The 22,873-nt window shown below is 47.8% G+C and overlaps 1 protein-coding gene across 9 annotated transcripts in view; it reads left to right on the top strand.

The window, feature by feature from the left end:
* The window catches only part of GRAMD1A (GRAM domain containing 1A), a 1,703,145-nt gene that overhangs the window by 1,657,318 nt on the left and 22,954 nt on the right, over positions 1-22,873 (top strand). For all 9 annotated transcript variants that reach the window (XM_069604938.1, XM_069604939.1, XM_069604941.1 and 6 more), the window contains 2 exons: positions 14,869-14,976; positions 22,601-22,721. In XM_069604938.1, the coding sequence (XP_069461039.1) occupies positions 14,869-14,976; positions 22,601-22,721 (229 nt within the window). The remainder of the gene's footprint in view (positions 1-14,868; positions 14,977-22,600; positions 22,722-22,873) is intronic.

The following is a 22,873-nucleotide window of genomic DNA, read 5'->3' as shown; positions in this document are numbered from 1 at the left end:
TAGATAGGTTCATGTCCATCCCAGAAGACAGGGCACCCAAAAGACCAAGGGAGGCACCCCTGGAGAGTCCAAGGGCTAAATACCAGAAGTTTTATAACCCCATACAGGAAGACATAAACTCTTACAATCCCACTGAGGAAGACCCCTTCTTTCAAGAGGAAGATGAGTTCACCTATGTTGAGGACCAACAAGAAGAGGACGGTTTTCACGAGGAACCTAACCTATGTGAGGAAGGATTCCAGGAAGACACAGGCGAGGGTGACCGAAATCCCTGGCAGTCACCGGCTAGGTCGACTGACACAGGCAGTAGCAGTATAGTCAACAGGTCTACTGAAACTACACCAGTCAGGAACCCTTCGCCTGTCGATGATCAACCCACCTTCAATGCACTGCTGAAGAAGGCAGCAGCACATTTCGAAATCAAAACTGGGGAGGTCACCCCAGACACCGATTTTGTGGAGAGGATTATCAAAGAAAAAACCCCCACTAGCCAGGTTATACCCATCCTCGCCTCAGTTAAGAGACGTATTACACCTTCTCTTTCCACTCCTGCATTGGTGAGAGGGGTCAATCCGAGGATTGAGAAACTGTTCTCTCCCTCTCTATCAGTCCCATTATATGACTCCCTGGTCGTGACCAACACCAGGAAAAGGGCAGGAGTCCCACTATTTACTAGCGAGGCACCCCCAGATAAAGAGGGGAAGAAGCTGTATGCCCTAGCCAAGAGAATCACCACCTCTGCAGCATTCTCTACCAGAATCGCCAATAATAATACCCTACGCCGATGCTCAATGGGCTAAGCTCAGACAGGACATCGCAGAAGCTCCCGAACCCCTAAGGACTCATTTACTGGCTACAGTTAACGAGGGCTCTCTGGTCAATCAAAGCATCGTCAGGAATACCCTCAATGCAGCAGAGACGGCTGGCCGCACTTTGGTACAAGGAATTTTACTGAAGCGTCACGTCTGGCTTCGCAATTCCGGATTCAAGGCGGAAACACAAGCGTCCCTTATTAATAAACCCATAGAGGAGTCCAACCTCTTTGGGAGAGCAGTGGATGACGCGCTGGAGAATGCGAAGAAAGAATTTGATACAATAAAGGCCTTAGACCAAATTTCAAAACCCCCTAACAGGCGGGGATTTGGTAATAAGCTCTTTTTTCGTGGACAACGCCAGGAACAAAACCAACAACAACAATACTCTGCCAGCAACTACCAGAGTAATAGCGGCCAGTACAATCAGAGGGGTCAACGTCGTGGCAAGGGAAGAGGCCGGGGTTCCGCCCCCAGAGGCTCCCAAGCCAACAACACCACCAAGTGACGCGAAGATTCGCGTCCCCTCCCATGCAACGCCGGTCGGGGGCTGGTTAACATCCTTTCTTCCAGCATGGGAGGGAATAACATCAGACCGCTGGGTACTTTCCACCGTAGCCCGCGTCTACTGTATAGAGTTCAACAGTTCCCCAACATACAGACCCCCGAGGGGACGCCGCATGACACCAGAACACCTCGCCATCCTTCTCCAAGAAGTAGACCAACTGCTGGAAAAAGGAGCCATAGAGGTTGTGCCTCTATCTCAGGTAATGGAAGGTATTTATTCAGTGTACTTCCTTGTACCCAAAAAGGATCTAACCATGCGCCCTGTATTAGATCTGCGCCCAGCAAACAAGTTTGTCAAACCCCAAAAGTTTCGTATGGTGATCTTACAAGAAGTGATCCCACTGCTATCACAGGGAGATTACATGACTACACTGGACATGAAAGATGCATACTTTCATATTTTAATGTTGCCAGCGCACAGAAAATACCTCAGGTTCATGATAGAGGGCCAACACTACCAGTTCAGAGTGCTACCCTTCGGCATAGCATCTGCACCAAGGGTATTCACGAAAGTACTGGCAGTGGCAGCGGCCCACCTGCGCAGGTTATCCATCCCAGTATACCCTTACCTCGACGACTGGCTCATAACAGGGGATTCTTACGAGACATGCTTCTCAAACACCCAAAAGACTGTAGACCTTTTGTTCCAACTGGGCTTCTCCATCAACGAGAAGAAGTCCAGCTTAGACTCCAGCCAAGTCCCAATGCAAGAGTGGCTCAACAGCCAATGGTGTCAGGCCAGCGGACAATGGGACGATCTAGTGGTGGTCTCGCAAGCCTTGATTCTCTCGCTACGGTGGTGGACAAAGGAAAACCTGATAATAGGGAAACCCTTTGCCCCACCCGCGGTGGAGGCCACTCTAACCACGGACGCATCCCTCACAGGATGGGGGGCTCACCTATCCCATCACTCATGCTCACTGAGTGTGGACTCCGAACGTAGCATCCAAGCACATAAACCTACTGGAGCTACTGGCGGTGTTCAAAGCACTAAAAGCTTTCCAGGAACACCTACAAGGGAAGACAGTGATGGTCCTTACAGACAGCACCACAGCCATGTACTACATCAACAAGCAGGGGGGTACCCACTCTCCAGGACTGTCCAAGCTGTCCCAGAATATATGGAAGTGGGCTCTCAAACACATGTTCCTACTGTCACAACACGTACCAGGGGAACTCAATCTGCTAGCAGACGACTCAGCAGAGACTTACCCCTGCCCGAAGAGTACGAATGGCAATTGCACGAAGACATCGTCTTAGACGTCTTCACGCAATGGGGATTCCCGGAAATAGGCCTGTTCGCAACTCTGGAGAACTCACAATGCCAAAGTTACGCCTCCAGGTACCCCCAGAACCAGTCCAAGGGGAACGGTCTGTCGATTCAATGGTCAGGGAAATTTGTTTACGCCTTTCCCCCGACTCCCCTTCTCAACAAAGTGGTGCACAAGATGCACCAGGAGCAGGTTACCATGATACTAGTGGCCCCAATGTGGGCCCGGCAGCCATGGTTCGCTCACTTGATGGAGATGTCCCTATCTCCCCCAGTGAAACTTCCCTGCCCGTACAACATGCTGTCACAGGACAAGGACAGGACACTGCATCCATGCCCTCAGACCATGAATTTAGCAGCCTGGTTCCTGAGATCATAGAATTTGGACATCTACAACTCCCGCAGAGATGTATGGACATCCTCAGGGAAGCCAGAAAACCTAATACTCGCCACTGCTATTCTAGCAAGTGGAAAAGATTTGTCATCTGGTGTAGAGGTAAGAGCATCAACCTGGTTGACTGCTCTCCCACACACATTGTTCTGTACTTGACCTATTTACTGGATTCAGGTCTAATGTTCAATTCCATTAAAGTCCACCTGGCGGCACTTTCTGCATACACCACTTCCCAACTTAAAGTGTCTTGGTGGAAGATACCAGTTATCAAAGCCTTCATGGAGGGGGTAAAGAGAATACACCCCCCGATAGCTAACCCAGCTCCCGGATGGGACTTAAATGTGGTACTTTCTAGACCCATGGGCCCTCCTTTTGAACCCATGCACAAGGCAACTCTTAAAGACCTCACTCTTAAGACTGCTTTCCTAATAGTTATCACCTCCATTAGGAGAGTAAGTGAACTACAGGCTCTTTCTGTTCTAGACCCCTTCGTAACAGTTCACAAGGATAAGGTGGTTCTACGCACACACCCAAGGTTTGCACCAAAATTCATCTCGAAATTCCATGTAAACCAGTCAATAGAGCTACCAACGTTCTTTCAAAACCCTTCCAGCTTGGGAGAAAAAAGTCTGCATACACTAGATGTACGCAGAGCTGTCATGTTCTACATGGAAAGAACCAGACCACTGAGAAAGACTAATCAGTTCTTTGTCTCGGTGGCCGCAGGAAGAGAAGGAGATGCAGTCTCAAAGTCCACTATATCTAGATGGATTGTTCAATGCATCACTCTCTGTTACACTCTTGCTAAGAGAGAACTACTCTTCAAGCCAAGAGCACATTCCACTCGAGGCACTGGGGCTTCCATAGCGTTCATTGCAAATGTTCCCTTGAGTCCATCTGCAAAGCGGCTACCTGGAGTTCTGTGCACACCTTTACAAAACACTACTGTCTAGATGCACACTCTAGATCTGACTCCCAGGTGGGACAGGCAGTATTAAGACATCTTTTCTCTTCTGTTCCTTCTCATAACCCACCGCCAACTCCAGGTACTGCTCGCTAGTCTATGCACAGCATGTGATTCTAAGCAGATTAACAAACATCAGAAGACAATGCATTACTTACCGTAAAAGCATTTCTGATGGTTGTATCTGCTTAGATTCACATGCACCCACCCTTCCTCCCCGCTCGGATGGAAGGAACATAGACACCTTTCTACATCTCTCTCTCTCTCTCTTCTGTACTCACGTATAGAAGGCTCCCTCAGGGCAGAAAAAATACAAACAGAGGGACCTCGACGCGTGAGGGATTGTGGGTACAACGCACGTCACTATAGGGATAGTGTTACAGACACGCCTTGTCGATGTCCCCTTTTCGACTACGAAAAACAAGATGCAATACTCCGCAGTGACCACTGGATGTCAGACCTATGCACAACATGTGAATCTAAGCAGATACAACCATCAGAAATGCTTTTACGGTAAGTAATGCATTGTCATCACTTTACTACTCTTGGAAACATTAGTCTATCCAAGATAAGGTATTTAAACCTTGGAGAAATCCAAAGGACTTTTCTGTGACACTGCACTGAAGGTGATGTGTGTCACAATGTAAAAATATGATGCCTGTGGAGTTTGTCAGACTCCAAAACCAAAAGAAACACAGTGTTCAAATCAAACAAAAATAGATGAGAGAGTGAGAAAAAGGTCTCACTCACTCCAGGTTAAAATGAAAAATTCCTAAAGTCCAGCAAAAGAGCTGGGGGGTCTAAGGTAGAAGGGAAATCACACAGAAATGAGAATTCTCCCTAACAATAGACAATCCTCCAAGGCCACGTTCATGCCAGTAGGGCAAGGTACAGCCTGTATGGAGGGAATGAACCTACCCCTTCCACATATGAACTGGGCATACAGGGCTGACGCATGTGATATCGATTTGATGTGGCTGCAATTAATATGAACATTATTTTATTTATTTATTTTTTTATTTGGATTTGTAAAGCACACTAGCAGCCCAAGGGCATCGAGGCGCTATTGCATGAAATTGTCTTAGTTACATGGAATGTTTTTAGTTACATAGGGATACTTGGCTCTAGGATACAGTGAGCATGTAGCTTCGCAATGGTACTGACCCATTACCATGCATCGTGCTCTATCTCAGACATAGCTTATTTTAGAGTTGACCCTGCCACCAGCATGGACTACGTATGATCACATAGTTTTGGTACAGGGGTGCATATCTGAAGTGCAGGGACGTGGCTGTCGCTGCAGCCGTCAAATGTGACATTTAACATCTCAACTTTCTCTGTGCCACTGATGGAGCAGGTGCTGCAGACCAGGATACTGATGGGAAAGACAAAAGAACACACTATGCTTTTGGCACAGATCTAATGAAGGGCGAATCTGATCAGCGGATTATCCTTTCAGAGATGGAATTACCCACATAATTTAATTAATCAATGGCAATCAAAAATTCCAGGGCTTTAAGACCCTTGCCACATGGCAATTCACCACACTTCACACTCCAGTAAAGTTGGCTGTTGACATCAATGGACCCGAAAATGATGGCTCAGGTTTGTGCCAATGGGAATATTCGGTTCCTATTGGGTGTTTGCAATGTCATGTAGCAGAAGGGAGCCCTTGGACGTTCCCCATGTCAAATAGTGTTGGAACAGGATTCCACAGCGGTTCACGCTCATTGTTCTGTGTTGGTGTTTTTCAGAGAGCTAGCATGCTTCCTCCCAACTAATTCTGAATCCTGTGAGATCCTTCGGAATGCTGCAGTACCAACCAAAGATTGATACACCTGCAGTAAACCGAGTGGACATTAGTGCACCATAAGGGGTGTGCTAGGAGCAGGGACTCGGGCACCCTGCGCAAGGGCCTGAAGGCCACCTGTACACTGCTCTGTAGGAAGGATAGCATTGTGGCATGAGGAGTCACTGAAGTGAGCATAGTGTCCAACTTGTGCCCTGAGTAGACTCTGCAGATTTCTCTGGGAGAAGTGATTTGGTAGATGTGTTGGTATCTTCAAGTTTCCAAGCTTGCAGAGGCCGTTTCTTTTGCCCCAGGGTAGAAGCCCGCTCTTGAGTGTTGTGATAGCGTCAGAAAGGTAATCTGCTCAGTGTGGCATTTGGACTTTATAAGCCACCGCAACCAGCCAATGTCCTCTTTCGCACCATGGCCTACCAATGGTACAGCAGCGATCTGCTTTTCTCCCCTGTGCCAGCCAGGTTCCTCTTTATTGTGCGGGTTCCTCTCTGGGTCCCGTCCCAGTCTCTCCCACATCCAGTTCCCTGGGACCAGCATGACACATTTATGAAGCTGTTCAGGACTTCCTATCTCACAACTCACCAGTGCTTTGCCCACCAAAGCATCCCTGAGAATTGTGACTATGTATTGGACCTTCTCTGGTTTTTTAAATCAGAAACTGGTTCTGCACTATAAGCTAGAAGGCAGCTTGAATTGGTTATCTTTTCACATGCTCTGCGCTGTCCTGCCATCTAGTTGTTACATTCAGTAATGTATTTAGTAGTCTCAAATAGAAAAAATGTGTGACGTCTATGAACGTATCTTGTTGAAGTTTGTCAATCTTGGGCGCAGTTCCTCAATGATCCACATCACAGCGCTCTTGATTTTTTAAATTATTTTTTTAATCTGAAGTCGGCATCACCATGAGGAGAAAGAATGACGAGAAGGGCTGTGTTCTTTCAACTACTGTCGCATGTACAGTAGAATGCCAGAGAATTCCAAGTGGGCGGCATTTTGTCTATTGTACCCTCACCTGCTCATGTGGAAAGAAAACAAAGGAGGAAATTCGAGAGTGGTGTCGTAAGTTCTGGGCAAAAACTTCTTGGAAGCAGCACAAACCCAATTCAACACAGCACAGATTTGTAAAAAACCTTAAACAGGTTAAACACAAAAAAAAAAAAAAAAAAAAAAAAAAAAGAAAACAAAGGTTGTAACAGTTAAATAGAAGGCCCACGTTTTAGTCCACCGTACATTTTGCTAACTTTACTGGGGGCTTTGATTTGTTTGTTTGTTTGTTTGTTTGTCTCCCAGCCGTGCCTAATCCAACGTTTCACTAAGAATCTGGCTCTGGGTTTTATGTGGTCCTCCTTAACTGTCCTTATGATTCCTAAGGGAGGGGTACCACTTAGTCTCCCAGAGAGCGCATCCTCTCTCTGTTAGTCATGTTACTTGACTGGTGGTGGCTTTTACGTCTGTGCAAAATGTGTTCTGGCCTGGTAATTTTTGACCCCCTCCACTATTCATCAAAATGGTGGGTGTCTTTGTCTCGAATGTTAGGGAGGTCTTTCATTTTTATGTCAAATCGTATACACCTGTGAGACCCCCAGCACTTTTTGCTGGACCCTTTCATGGGTCAGTGGGAGCCTTTTTCGCACGCATTCATTCTTTTGCTCTGTCTATGGGAACCCTTCTACATTATTTTTGTACTTTTATTTTATGGAGTCATGCTTTCCGCCATATTTTCTAAGGCATCTGTAATTTATTTTTGCAGCACACAACACCTTTTGTGCAGTGTTGCTGGGAGCCCCTTGGGCTTCCCCTTGTCTTTCCCTTTATTTTCCTTGTGAGAACACATGTATCCTTCTTACCTTTTGTGAGATCAGCACACACCACCTGAAGTGGAGTGCTGAGGGGTTACACTGTATCCCCTTTCTCACTGTTCCTGTAATATGTATGTTACTGTAACAAGCATACCCAAATGGCTGGTGGCAGTGGACTTGTTCTACCGACTTTTGTGTCATTTGTACTTGAAGGCTGTGTTCACAGCCGCTGTAATGCACAGAAGAGTCACCATTGACCCAAAATGGTGACTGCTTTCTTTTTTCACCATTTCTTGGTTGTTTGTCCTTTCTTGTTCCTTCGTCTGACGTGCTGTTTGGGGGAGGTCCTGGTTTGACATTTTTCTTCAGCTGGAATCCTTTGAGAAACTTGTTAAGGTGCCAGAGTGTCTGTGAGGACAGGAAGCAAGGGAGCATCCAAAACTGGGAGGCTGGCTGTCCTGAAAGCGGGACTCTTTCCGGACCTCCAAAAGCAATATTGCATTCCACTCCTCAAAGCCCCCTCACCAGAGTGCAGAACCAAGCAAGCGAGGTGAATCAATCGGTCAATAAGCGTTCTTCATTGGTCTGTGAAAAGGCGCCAAACCCACGGATTTGCATTGGAGCATGAAGAATCCTTTGCTGGTGGTCCCCTCTCTCGACTGATGCTGCAACATCCCTTCAAGAGTCCCTCCTTTCATCACCACGACCAAGGAACCGGAGACCGGGTCTGCAGCTGCTACATCATGAAGTCACCCAGCCGGAGGTACTCCTCAGATACTGTGGGACTCATGGTAATACTTACCATGAGTCCTTCTGTCGCTCCTTTATTGCTGGAGTAGTGATTCCAGTGTTTGGGTGTTCACCCATACACATTCACCCAGACCTAACGTCTGTGCGCATTCAGGGAGCTGTAGCCAAACCAGTGCAAGCTAGCTAGGCGAGTGGTCAAGGCTAAGTCTCAAGAGGAGTGAGCCTGGTAAGGGGTCCTCAATGAGCACACACAGTGAAAAGTCAAGGAACACACTCAGACAGTTATAAAAATATGTATTTATCTATGGCCATATAACATTATGGAAAACAACTAACAGCATGTAATATTATCACATAACACTAAATAAAAGTAACATATATACAATCACTGAAAATACATAACAAACCCATGCACTGGAAGGTAAGTATTAGAATGCAGCACTACAAGTTCACAGAGATAGAGCACTAACTTGAGTTCATCGCTAAGATGGATGGGGCCTTGTGCCCAAAATTCACCAAAGTTTCACACAGTTTTGTGAGATGGAAAAAAGTTTGTGGAAGGATTCTGGGGTCCCATAAAGTGGCAAGGGGTAAAGGTCAAGTTGTTCTAGTGAATAAAAGTATTCCCCACTTTGGAATGCTTGTGCAAGCAAGCAATGGCAAAGCCAAACTGTTATAAAAGTTTCCAAAAGTTACCAAACTGTTAAAGGGGAATTAGGGGTTCAGTTAAGTACTGTTACAACTTGGCAGGTCTTCAGAAGAGGGTCCAAGGCCTCCTTTCCCGCCGCCAGCTCTGGTCCTTGATGCCCATTGGTTGTAGGTTCGAGCACTTATCCGGTCAGCGACAAATGCTGGTACAAGGTGTTCAGGGTGCAGAATGCAAACTAATTCGATGCAGGGCCCCTCTCAGCACAGGACTGGATGCAGGAAAGCTGTTTTGGAGGACATCCACCGATGCACGGCGATGCACGTCCACCAATGCAGGGGAACACACTTGTCACTGTCGGACTTCACCTTCTATCTCCCGTCCCCTCGAAGCTGGAACTGCAAAATTTCCGTTTGCACAATCTGCTGATCCCCAAAGTACCAGGCCTCAACGCAGAACGGCAACGTCCTCAGCAGGGTACCCCAAACTCTCAGCTGGGTAGTCACTGGGTGATACAGGGACATTTCCGAGAGCTCTTCTTCGCAGGAACCGATGTCGAGAAAGGATGTTTCCTCCACTCCAAGGGATGAAACTCCTTTGCAGGACATCTGGTTGCCAGGCCTTCTTCTGATGGGTCCGCGGTCTCCTTACACGTCTTGCAGCTAGACAGGATACTTGCTCCTTCAGGTTTCTTCCAGGATCTCTCTGGAATGGTGCAGGGGTCCTCTTCTTATCCAAAAGGCAGGTAAGAGCCGAAACTCCCACTAGCCAATCTAAGATCTGGCTCACACGCACAACCCAGCAGTGGTCTATTCAGGACCACTGGTGGCACAGCTCATGCATACCATTCAGAGACACTAAAACCAGTTTGTGGATTGGGACCAGACAGTCCCAACCCACTTCCTAGTGGCAAACACACATGGCCCTGCATTAGCCCGCCAAAAGCCTCAGCTTTCCAAGGCACTGGAAGTTCATATAAGGATATTCCTGTCCTCACAGTTCAGGAAGAAGGGTTAGAAAAAAAGATGGCCATGGGACAAACAAAAAACATTGTACCACGGCCATGTGTGGACACTAGCCACAGCAGGTAGCCAAACGCGGTAAGGCTAATTCAAAATACACCATAAAATAGCAGAAAGTAACCACTACCACCAGCTTGTCCCTTAGGCACATGTGAAGTAACCAAAAATCCTCTGAGTGTTAGACTACGGCAAAACCAGATGTTAGCCCCATTGTACTGTACTGTAAGATCCATTATATAATGATGAAAAGTTACCAAAAGTGGCAACAAAGTAACAAGTCTAAGGGAAACAATGTTTCCCAGTACTGAAAGCCTGACGGACATGTCAGTTTCCCCATGACAAACCATCACAAGCCAGTTTAGTGAAGCTGAAGGATTCCCTGAACTGTAGAAAGTTCAGGTCAGATTCAAAAATAAAAAACAAAATGTTTGGGGGTCCATAAAAATCGAGGAAAAGGTGCTGTAAAGAGAAATCTTTCATAACACCCGTCACTGTTCTAGGTAAGCAAATATGGATAGTGAAAGTAAGCGATCAGCCTTAAAATCAGAGCTACTTCCACATGGAAAATGTGTGCTGTATCCATCGCCATATATCAAAACATCCACAGACCCAGCTTCCCGTTACCATTATTGGAGAAAAAATATGGTTGAAAGTAGCAGTGATCCCGAACCTACCAACACAGTTCGCCACAGGCAGTAACGCCCCACACTTTCACCAGTGGATGACCCAAATTGCTGAGGTACATAATGGAGGTATTCTCACCCCGACTAGAGCATTTCCCTGAGAAACACCAAAGACCCCGGCATTTTCTTTAGATGGCGAAGCAACCATCATAATGCAAAGGGTTTGTGACAAATCTTTGGATGTTGTCCCTTCTCCCCTTGGGGGGTCCCCTTCCCACGTGGCCAGGGAGCGGAGACCGCTCCATGGTAGCCCCCGTGGGATTGGTACTCAGTGGGAGGATCACATGGTTGGGGATCCCCCCTATGGGGCTTGGAACTACCTGGAGAAAATGTGGTATTCCCAATCCTTTCACCTTCTTCCTCCCATCCTTTCTACCGTTTGTGGGACTCGCCTTCATCCCATGCCTCTATGAATTATTGTCAGACTACCTCTGCTTATCAACTCTTCCCTCCCGCCCTATCCGGTAAACCCATGCATTTTTGCTATCCATCCCAAGTAGGGACCACTGGGAAGGAAAAGATCCATATGGTGTGTGATAGCAATACCGAGACTAGGAAGAGGCCAAGAGTACCGAAGGTCAATGATGCGAGCCAAAGAACATGCTCTAGTCTCTCGAGCAATCCGATTGAGCAGCTGTCATTCAAAATGAGCAAGTGAAGGGGAAAATGGTGTGTTCATCTCGACAAGGACCAAGAGCTACTATGCACAGAAGATGAAACCATTGGAGCAGACATAGCAGGGCAGAGAAGCACGTGCGTGAGAACCTTGCGAAGCAGGAAGTTTACCGAAGAGAAAGAAATACTCTCGCCGGCAACTGGGGGTCATGGAATGCAGAGCAGTAACTATAGAACTGCTGGAAAGAACCACCAGAGATCGGAGAAGGCCTCAGTAAGCCGGAGAAGCCACAGAAGATCCTGGGAGAAACGCGAACAACCGGAGGGCAAAAGCCAAGACGAGGCAGGTACTAGGGTGGCTAAGCCCAGGATGGGGGGGACCCAAAGTTTGCAAGAAACATTAAGAAAAGTATGGACTGACCTACGTGAATATTCAAGAAGACAAAGAAACAAGGTGAAGGGGGTCTAGGATCCACACTGGGGGAATACGTACCGAACATCACTAAAAAGGAATACAAACTTTATACATACGAGTTAGACACATAGACCTTGGCATTAGAGCAAACCAAGGCTGTGGGTCGGGTTAAAGCCGTTAAAGAGAACTGCGAGAGTAAAAGTATTGAGTACGCCATTTGGCAGGAGAGTGGACCAAGTGGGTACCGAAAGCAGAGTCTGGGACACATTGCAAAATAGGAGGGAGATCCAAATCCCTTCCTCCATGGTAGTACCCAGCAGCCGGATGTGCTCACAAGGGTCTGGGACGTCAACACAGTTTTGGAAAGGCATCCAGGCTGTTCTTCGTCGCACTACCTGGAAGCCGGGTCTCCTCACAAGGCTCTGGGCCCTCAACACAGCTTGGGAAAGACATCCAGTCTGTTCGTCTTCATCGCAGTACCTGGCAATCTGCAGTTTTGGAAAGGCATCCAGGCTGTTCTTCGTCGCACTACCTGGAAGCCGGGTCTCCTCACAAGGGTCTGGGACTCTCAACACAGCATGGGAAAGACATCCAGCCTATTCATCTTCATCGCAGTACCTGGCAATCTGCTCACAAGTGTCTTGGACCCTCGATACAGCTTGGCTTGGAAAAGTGTATCCAGGCTGTCCCTATTCGCCACTGCAAAGGGAAGTTAGGTTGGCTCAACAGGGTCTGGGACAGATTTCATTGCAACCAAGAGAAGATAGACATGTTATGAACCCTAAACGGAAGGGAAACGGCCCCTTTGAACTTTGCAGAACTTTATTTGCTTGGAGCACCTTTTTTTCACTTTAGTGGAGAACTACAAAGCAGGGCTGCAGGTGGCCAGCCAAAAGACATTTTCCCTTTTCACCTTATATTAAGTTTAGTTGGGGAGGGATCGGATAGGATCTGGACACAAACCGGTGTACTTTACATTGGACATTCTAACACAGACAATTTCATTTGTTACATTTGTTGAGGCACGGGAGTCCCTCATAGAGATAGGGCTAGCAAGGATTCCTCCAAAACCCCTGTTTTTGTTATTAATAAAAAGTCTTTGGCAATGAACATGCCTCCCCTGTATCCAAGTCTTACTCCTTCACCCTCACAGCTATTCAGTTGGAGTCATGCAGATCCTGTCTAGCAAGGAGTAGCACATATAGAAATTACTATCTATTGTAATTAGTGTTTCTAACTGCAACACCCTGTTGTGAAACAAAAAATGAATTGCCTTTTCGGTAAACCTTCTATAATTTTAACTTCCATACATGACTCACGCTTGGGATGACAAGAGGTCTCTCTAAAATCTGAATATTAGAGTGACTTCCATCTGTAAATGAAAAGGACAAAATCTAGTCTAATCGCAAACAACCTTTTTTGCACATATAGTCCCCTTAAAGCAAGCAAAGTGACGGCCGAGATTGTAACTGCTTGCTTCAGCATCTCCAAGCATGACACAATTCAGGATCTCAAAATGGCATTCATCGATGTACAGCAAGGGCCAAGTCTGTGTCGTTGGCCTTTGAGAGACACCGGGGCTAGTCTCCCGGCCTTTTATAAACACTATGCACTTAAATTTGTCAGCAGTGTCAAAGCTCAGTTTAATCAGCTCTCTATTTGATTGCTTCATCTTCCCCATTTGGTGCTCAGAAATGAAACACTATTCTGGTAAATGTCAAGTTGTGACTTTGGGGCACTCTTTGTCCTACAGCCATCCACCTACCCTAACCCCACGTTCGCACCATGTTTTCTACGTATTCCATCTATAGTTTAAATTGATGCAGGGAAGGGAAAGGAACTAACACCTTGCAAAAGCCTGCATGTTTGATGAGCTGTAGAGTTCCGGCACACAGGTGACCATGCATGCGCAAAGGTTTCCAATATTGCTGTCTTTTTCTGCTGTACAAAAATGCTTCTCTCCTTTCCCTTTGCTTGGTATGACACCTATTGGTATGCAGGGAGGTAAGAGTCAAGAGTCACTGTGGTAAGTCCCTTGTATTTTCTGGCTCTCACATTAGCTGATCGTCCTCACTGCACAAATCAGCCCAAGTTAGAAAGCCATCCTCAGGCTTCAGCTCCCCAAACTGGTTCTGGTCTGATGCATGTAGTGAGTATTCCTTTTGGCTGTGTCCATGCACAGATACAGGGAAATTTAGACTTAAAGTCCAGTTTTGCAATTAGTGGTGCATTCACATATGTTGTTTAAGTGTTTGTGAGACTGCATGCAATGTAATCAGTCTTGGGTGTGGATGGCTTGTTAAGAAGAGGAGAAAAGTGTATTTTTTCATGAAGCTATGCAAAGGTTGGGCAAGGTAATGAGGGTAGGGGTTGCAAAGGAAGTGTGCTGGTTATTTCTTTTCAGATTGGATTGTCTTGGGGTTCAGATGGCTGATGAGGTTGAAGTTGTGCCTAAACTGTGGTTGATCAGGGGAGAAGGGGGTGCTTAGGATTAGCCCAGGAAGGAGGGTAGGTGTTGTTGGTGATTGAGTGTAGACGATGGGGGGATGGTCTTTGAAGCGGGTATATCCCACAAAAGGCGGGTAGATGATTAACGTTGTGAAGGAGATGCACAGAGAGAGAGAGGGGGGAGTTCTGTTGTAATTGGGAATGTCCCTGGGAAATGTGGGCGGATGATATTGAGTGGAGGGATCAATGCAATGCCTTGAACTGACCATGGTCTTGAAAGGGCAGAGAGGTTAAATTGATCTTGTTAACGTGGCATGCTAAAATATAGGTCTTAATCAGCAGTATTCCTTTGGAGAATTGCTAGGAAAGGTAAACATTCAAGTTTGTTCAGTGATGTTATGCACCTGAGGCCAGAACCTTTGTCTAACATTAGGCCACAGCTTATCCAGTCATGGGTTTCATTTTTCTCATCTCACTAAACCGAGTGCCAGTATATTGCATGACTATATTTCGTTCTAGTAAGCAGTACTGTGCAGGAAGCAGGGGTCCGTGGTCACTTCTGACGCCTTTGACAGCTGTTCAGCTTTTAAATTTCAGGGCCATTTTGATCATAGGGCCCCTCTCTCTTGCTGCCTTGCATAGCTCTTCCTGACATGCTATCCCTTCTCTCCCTTTGCAGCCTTGTGGTCCTAGTGGTGCTGAACATGATGCTGCTGTACCGGCTCTGGTCTCTGGAGCACACGGCCCGCACCTTCGAGTCATGGCAGTCGTACGCGCTCTCCAAAGGGTAAGGTGTCTCCACACATGTCTCTGCTAATAAGAGTCCACAGTTAAAAACGAATTCCAAAGTGGCCGCGACAGTCAATGGGAATGACCAGCTAGTACAGACCTCCCCGAGAGTGTGGCACACCGGAACAAATGCCCGTCCCGAAGGAGCTATCCAGTCATACCCACATGAACATTTTCCAGCAGTGTGAAAAATCCCATGGTGTAAGGGAAAACAATCCAGATTGCTTATTTCATGGGCTGTAACCTAAGTAGGTGGACCCCAGTCATGTTAGATCTCTATACAGGAAGCAAATAGTAATTTACATTTCTGATGTTTGTTAATCTGCTTAGAATCACATGCTGTGCATAGGTCCGACATCCAGTGGTCACTGCGGAGTATTGCATTTTGTTTTTCGTAGTCGAAAAGGGGACGTCGACAAGGCGTGTCTGTAACACTATCCCTATAGTGACGTGCGTTGTACCCACAATCCCTCACGCGTCGAGGTCCCTCAGATTGTTTTTTTCCGCCCAGCTACTGGTCGCCTTTATGCGGAGCTCCTCGAGAGACATTGCCAAATAGTTTCTTCGACCTTTGGTCGTTAGTTATTAATATCAATAACGATAGATCCCTCCCTCGACGCAGAGCCGTTTCTCCGCCGAGCAAGATCTTCGACGGAAGGACAAGCGGAGGAGATCCTTCGGCGCTGCCGAACACGTGGCCTGGCCTCGCCAGCCATACACAGTAGGGAGAGTGGGGCTTTGTGGTCTTTCTTTCTTTTCTTTAAGTATGCCTTTCTCTTTCCCCTCCCTCTCTTTCGAGGTCGTAGTCACACCTATTACCCTCAGCTATGAAGAGGACGCCATTTAGGTTTTGCCCGCTTTGCAAGGGTAAATATACCTGGAAGGAAAAGCATAAACGGTGCAACCGTTGCTTACCCCTCGATCACCAGGAGGACGGCTGTGCGGCCTGTAAATTACTAAAGCCCAAAACTCTAAAGGACCGCAGGGTCAAAAGGTGGACAGCCTACGCCATGTCTAGGCCTGACTCCTCGCCCGCTGCCGCCGCCGCCGAGTGTGACGAGGACAGTGATTACACGGCCCCCGTAACGGAGGCTGTAGACCTCTCAAAGGAGCGCTCTCGCTCCTCGTCGTCCGTCCCCGGCCCCGACAAGCCCGGCTCACGCCCAGCTTATGGGGATGAACACCCCGGCGACAAGGACGCACACAGAAAAACACCAAAGCACATACCCCCAGGCACACATTCGTCGAAGACAGCCTTAGCGCCAACGGGGACGCCGGGCCCACCGACGTCTTCCACCAACCGTAAGGGCCGGCAGCCCTCCCCGCTTCCGCGACAGGCGACTGGGCACTCTAAAAATAAGGGCGCTAACACCAAAATTTCCGGCGACACGCATCGCAAGAGCGCTCACGTTGCCAACAAGGACTCGACAACCAATGACTCGACGACCAAGGACTCGACGAGCAAAGGCTCGACGCTCCATAGCGCGACGGCGACCGATCCCTCGGAAGAGAGAATGATCGCCGAAAGCCTCGCGCGCATAGCATCTAAGGACGGCCAAAGACGTACGGCGAGTGAAACGCCGAAAACCGCGCACAAGGCTAAAGATACGCCGAAGGCGCCGGAGAACAGATCAGGTCAGTTCCCGACGCCGTCGGAAGGCCCTAGCCAGCAAGAAGGCTACTCAGAAGGCGAAGGCTCTCTTTCTTCGACGTTATGGGACAGAACCAGACAATTACAGGAGGAAGAAACCCCCTTTTCTTTCCCAGACCGTCTTGGCCGACCTCAGTGGACCCTTGAAAGGTTCCAGACCTGTATGGACAAACTAGATAGGTTCATGTCCATCCCAGAAGACAGGGCACCCAAGAGACCAAGGGAGGCACCCCTTGAGAGTCCAAGGGCTAAATACCAGAAGTTTTATAGCCCCATACAGGAGGACATAAACTCTTACAATCCCACTGAGGAAGACACCTTCTTCCAAGAGGAAGATGAGTTCACCTATGTTGAAAACCAACAAGAAGAGGAAGGTTTTCACGAGGAAACTAACCTATGTGAGGAAGGATTCCAGGAAGACACAGGCGAGTTCGACCAAAATCCCTGGCAGTCACCGGCTAGGTCGACTGACACAGGCAGTAGCAGTATAGTCATCAGGTCTACTGAAACTACACCAGTCAGGAACCCTTTGCCTGTCGATGATCAACCCACCTTCAATGCACTGCTGAAGAAGGCAGCAGCACATTTAGAAATCGAAATAGGAGACGTCACCCCAGACACCGATTTTGTGGAGAGGATTATCAAAGAAAAACCCTCCACTAGCCAGGTTATACCTATCCTCGTCTCAGTTAAGAGACGCATTACACCTTCTCTTTAAACTCCTGCATTGGTGAGAGGGGTCAATCCGAGGATTGAGAAACTGTTCTGTCCCTCTCAATCAGACCCATTATACATTAAGGGTCACTCAATCCCGGACTCCCTGGTCGTGACCAACACCAGAAAAAGGGCAGGAGTCCCACTATCTACTAGCGAGGCGCCCCCAGATAAAGAGGGGAAGAAGCTGTATGCCCTAGCCAAGAGAATCACCACCTCTGCAGCATTCTCTATCAGAATCGCCAATAATAATACCCTATTGGCAAGCTACGCCGATGCTCAATGGGCTAAGCTCAGACAGGACATCGAAGAAGTCCCCGAACCCCTAAGGACTCGTTTACTGGCTACAGTTAACGAGGGCTCTCTGGTCAATCAAAGCATCGTCAAGAATACCCTCGATGCAGCAGAGACGGCTGGCCGCACTTTGGTACAAGGAATTTTACTGAAGCGTCACGTCTGGCTTCGCAATTCCGGATTTAAGGCAGAAACACAAGCATCCCTTATTAATAAACCCATAGAGGAATCCAACCTCTTTGGGAGAGCAGTGGATGACGCGCTGGAGAACGCGAGAGAAAGAATTTGATACTTTAAAGACCTTAGACCAAATTTCTAAGCCCCCTAATAGGCGGGGATTTGGTAATAAGCGCTTTTTTCGTGGACAACGCCAGCAACAAAATCAACAACAACAGTACTCTGCCAGCAACTACCAGAGTATTAGCGGCCAGTACAATCAGAGGGGTCAACGTCGTGGCAAGGGAAGAGGCCAGGGTTCCACCCCCAGAGGCTCCCAAGCCAACAACACCACCAAGTGACGCGAAAATTCGCGTCCCCTCCCATGCAACGCCGGTCGGGGGCCGGTTAACATCCTTTCTTCCAGCATGGGAGGGAATAACATCAGACCGCTGGGTACTTTCCACCGTAGCCCGCGGCTACTGTATAGAGTTCAACAGTTCCCCAACATACAGACCCCCGAGGGGACGCCGCATGACACCAGAACACCTCGCCATCCCTCTCCAAGAAGTGGATCAACTGCTGGAAAAAGGAGCCATAGAGGTCGTGCCTCTATCTCAGGTAATGGAAGGTATTTATTCAGTGTACTGGTGACCTTACAGGAAGTAATCCCACTGCTATCACAGGGAGATTACATGACAACACTAGACATGAAAGATGCATACTTTCATATTTTAATGTTGCCAGCGCTCAGAAAATACCTCAGGTTCATGATAGAGGACAAACACTACCAGTTCAGAGTGCTACCCTTCGGCATAGCATCTGCACCAAGGGTATTCGCAAAAGTACTGGCAGTGGCAGCGGCCCACCTGCGCAGGTTATCCATCCCAGTATACCCTTACCTCGACGACTGGCTCATAAGAGGGGATTCTTACAAGACATGCTTCTCAAGCACCCAAAAGACTGTAGACCTTTTGTTCCAACTGGGCTTCTCCATCAACGAGAAGAAGTCCAGCTTAGACCCCAGCCAAGTCAAACAATTCCTAGGGGCTCTAATTCGAACAAAGGACGGCCTCGTCTTCCCCTCCAACGAAAGGGTCCAAAACATGCTGTTTCAGATCCCCCAATATGTGGCAGGTCGAGAGGTGACGGTGCGCAAAGCGATGCGTTTGCTAGGTATGATGGCGTCGTGTATTTATTTGGTACCTCACGCGCGCCTGCGCATGCGCCCAATGCAAGAGTGGCTCAACAGCCAGTGGTGTCAGGCCAGCGGACAATGGGACGATCTAGTGGTGGTCTCGCAGGCCTTGGTTCTCTCGCTACGGTGGTGGACAAAGGAAAACCTGATAATAGGGAAACCTTTGCCACACCCGCGGTGGAGGCCACTCTAACCACGGACGCATCCCTCACAGGATGGGGGGCTCACCTATCCCATCAGACTGCTCACGGAGTCTGGACTCCGAACGTAGCATCCAAGCATATAAACCTTCTGGAGCTACTAGCGGTGTTCAAAGCACTAAAAGCCTTCCAGGAACACCTTCAAGGGAAGACAGTGATGGTCCTTACAGACAGCACCACAGCCATGTACTAAATCAACAAGCAGGGGGGAACCCACTCTCCAGGACTGTCCAAGCTGTCCCAGAATATATGGAAGTGGGCTCTCAAACACAACATGTTCCTACTGTCACAACACGTACCAGGGGAACTCAATCTGCTAGCAGACGAACTCAGCAGAGACTTCCCCCTGCCCGAAGAGTACGAATGGCAATTGCACGAAGACATCGTCTTAGACGTCTTCACGCAATGGGGATTCCCGGAAATAGACCTGTTCGCAACACTGGAGAACTCACAATGCCAAAGTTACGCCTCCAGGTACCCCCAAAACCAGTCCAAGGGGAACGGTCTGTCGATTCAATAGTCAGGGAAATTTGTTTACGCCTTTCCCCCGACTCCCCTCCTCAACAAGGTGGTGCACAAGATGCACCAGGAACAGGTTACCATGATACTAGTGGCCCCAATGTGGGCCCGGCAGCCATGGTTCGCTCACTTGATGGAGATGTCCCTATCTCCCCCAGTGAGACTTCCCTGCCCGTACAACATGCTGTCACAGGACAAGGGCAGGACACTGCATCCATGCCCTCAGACCATGAACTTAGCAGCCTGGCTCCTGAGATCATAGAATTTGGACATCTACAACTCCCGCAGAGATGTATGGACATCCTCAGGGAAGCCAGAAAACCTAATACTCGCCACTGCTATTCTAGCAAGTGGAAAAGATTTGTCATCTGGTGTAGAGGTAAGAGCATCAACCCGGTTGACTGCTCTCCCACGAACATTGTTCTGTACCTGACCCATTTACTGGATTCAGGTCTAGTGTTCAATTCCATTAAAGTCCACCCAGCGGCACTTTCTGCATACACCACTTCCCAACTTAAAGTGTCGTGGTGGAAGATACCAGTTATCAAAGCCTTCATGGAGGGGGTAAAGAGAATACACCCTCCGATAGCTAACCCAGCTCCCGGATGGGACTTATGTGTTACTTTCTAGACTCATGGGCCCTCCCTTTGAACCCATGCACAAAGCAACTCTTAAGGACCTCACTCTTAAGACTGCTTTCCTAATAGCTATTACCTCCATTAGGAGAGTAAGTGAACTACGGGCTCTTTCTGTTCTAGACCCCTTCGTAACAGTTCACAAGGATAAGGTGGTTCTACGCACACACCCAAGGTTTGCACGAAAAATTCATCTTGAAATTTCATGTAAACCAGTCAATAGAACTACCAACGTTCTTTCAAAATTCTTCCAGCTTGGGAGAAAAAAGTCTGCATACACTAGATGTACGCAGAGCTGTCATGTTCTACATGGAAAGAACCAGGCCACTGAGAAAGACTAATCAGTTCTTTGTCTCGGTGGCAGCAGGAAGAGAAGGAGATGCAGTCTCAAAGTCCACTATTTCTAGATGGATTGTTCAATGCATCACTCTCTGTTACACTCTTGCTAAGAGAGAACTACCCTTCAAGCCAAGAGCACATTCTACTCGAGGCACTGGGGCTTCCATAGCTTTCATTGCAAATGTCCCTTGAGTCCATCTGCAAAGCGGCTACCTGGAGTTCTGTGCACACCTTTACAAAACACTACTGTCTAGATGCACACTCTAGATCTGACTCCCAGGTGGGACAGGCAGTATTAAGACATCTTTTCTCTACTGTTCCTTCTCATAACCCTCCGCCAACTCCGGGTACTGCTCGCTAGTCTATGCACAGCATGTGATTCTAAGCAGATTAACAAACATCAGAAGACAATGCATTACTTACCGTAAAAGCATTTCTGATGGTTGTATCTGCTTAGATTCACATGCGCCCACCCTTCCTCCCCGCTCGGATGGAAGGAACATAGACATCTTCTACATCTCTCTCTTTTCTGTACTCACTCACGTATAGAAGGCTCCCTCAGGGCAGAAAAAATACAAACAGAGGGACCTCGACGCGTGAGGGATTGTGGGTACAACGCACGTCACTATAAGGATAGTGTTACAGACACGCCTTGTCGACGTCCCCTTTTAGACTACGAAAAACAAAATGCAATACTCCGCAGTGACCACTGGATGTCGGACCTATGCACAGCATGTGAATCTAAGCAGATACAACCATCAGAAATGCTTTTACGGTAAGTAATGCATTGTCATTTGTCTGATTCTGCCCATAATGACATCCCAGCCCAAAATATGAGGGTGATTTCCTCCGAGCATGAGTACGAACATAAACCTCAGGCACCTGTCCCTGCCTCCCCAGGCATCTTCAGTGAGATGTGGCTAAGCTATAGGTGCCTCTCTTTGGCTGCATAGGTCACGGGGGGCCCTGTTAGGGCAGCGAGTCCCCACCTGGTGGGGACTGTGAGTATAGCTGGACAATGGTGTGCCATGTGCCCATGGACTGGTGTCTACCTTGCTTCACCTGCAGAGAATACAGGGCATAGTGGCATTGAGCCAGCTGTAGCTATGTGGATAATTCCAGGTGCTGCTTCTTTCCACAGACTGCAAATCGAGGGGGGTGCAGCGATGTGCAGGGGATGTGTCTTGGCCATGGGTAGCAGAGTCGAGGGAACCACAGTGGAACCTTCCGAGCTCTGGTGGAGGGATACACAATCAAGGTTAAAGTAATTTGCACAATTCCAAATGGCTTCTGCAACACTGCTCTGCCATATTTGCAGGACCTGGCAGAGAATCCAGCCAAACCCCTTCAAGGAGGCTTTTTGTTGAAAGATGAACATGCCAATGTAGTTTTCCACAGCCCTCTTGGCATTGGGCATGAAACCATCTGCCCTAATGGTAAGCCAGGTTTTTAACCAAAAGCTAGACCAACTCCCTATGTGTACCTAGAAACAACAGCCAGGTTTCACCCAATGTAGGGGAGTAGGCTGGTACAGTTAGGCAGCCCAAGAGAATGCATTACACATGTATACTGAATAATATACACTTTATTACAAGGCTATGTAGAAGTCCCTATAATGTCAAACACATACTATCAGATTAGGACACAACACACAATAGAACAGTGTAGGAAAAAGTAGAATGACCTAGTATAGACTCTTCTCTGCCATGATAGCTATATGAACTACTATGGTAGCACATCACAAAAATTGATTGATGTGGCCGGTAGGCTTTGGTAGGAGTCCCTCTAGCCACGAAAGGTTAGGGATCTCACAAAGCGGAACAAAGAATCGCAAAAATGAAATTCAGTCCTAAAATCAACATTCAGAGATGTGTGTCAACTTAATGTGAGCACTGGTTTCTTTTCATTTATTGCAGGAAGTTTCCACAGACATCTGCAGAATGGGCTGAAATGCTGGAGCTGCAGAAGCAATTCCATAGCGTGGAGGTGCAGAAGTGGAAGCAAATATTGAAGGCATCAGTGGAGCTGCTTGATGAGGTGAGGCACCAAGCAAAGGAAGTTAGAGGGCTAAATAGTGAGGGACCTGAAACTATAAAGGGGTAGTCACTTTTCTGTCTAACATGAAAGGAAAAGGTGATCTTGGGGCTGGGGGAAAGGGGTGAGTATTTGGGACTAGGACTAGGAATTTC

The sequence above is a fragment of the Ambystoma mexicanum genome, chromosome 1p (assembly GCF_040938575.1).
Source record: "Ambystoma mexicanum isolate Mex_15411 chromosome 1p, UKY_AmexF1_1, whole genome shotgun sequence".
Taxonomy (NCBI): domain Eukaryota; kingdom Metazoa; phylum Chordata; class Amphibia; order Caudata; family Ambystomatidae; genus Ambystoma; species Ambystoma mexicanum.
Note: the sequence above shows the minus strand (reverse complement) of the source record. Positions and strands in the feature narration are given on the sequence as shown.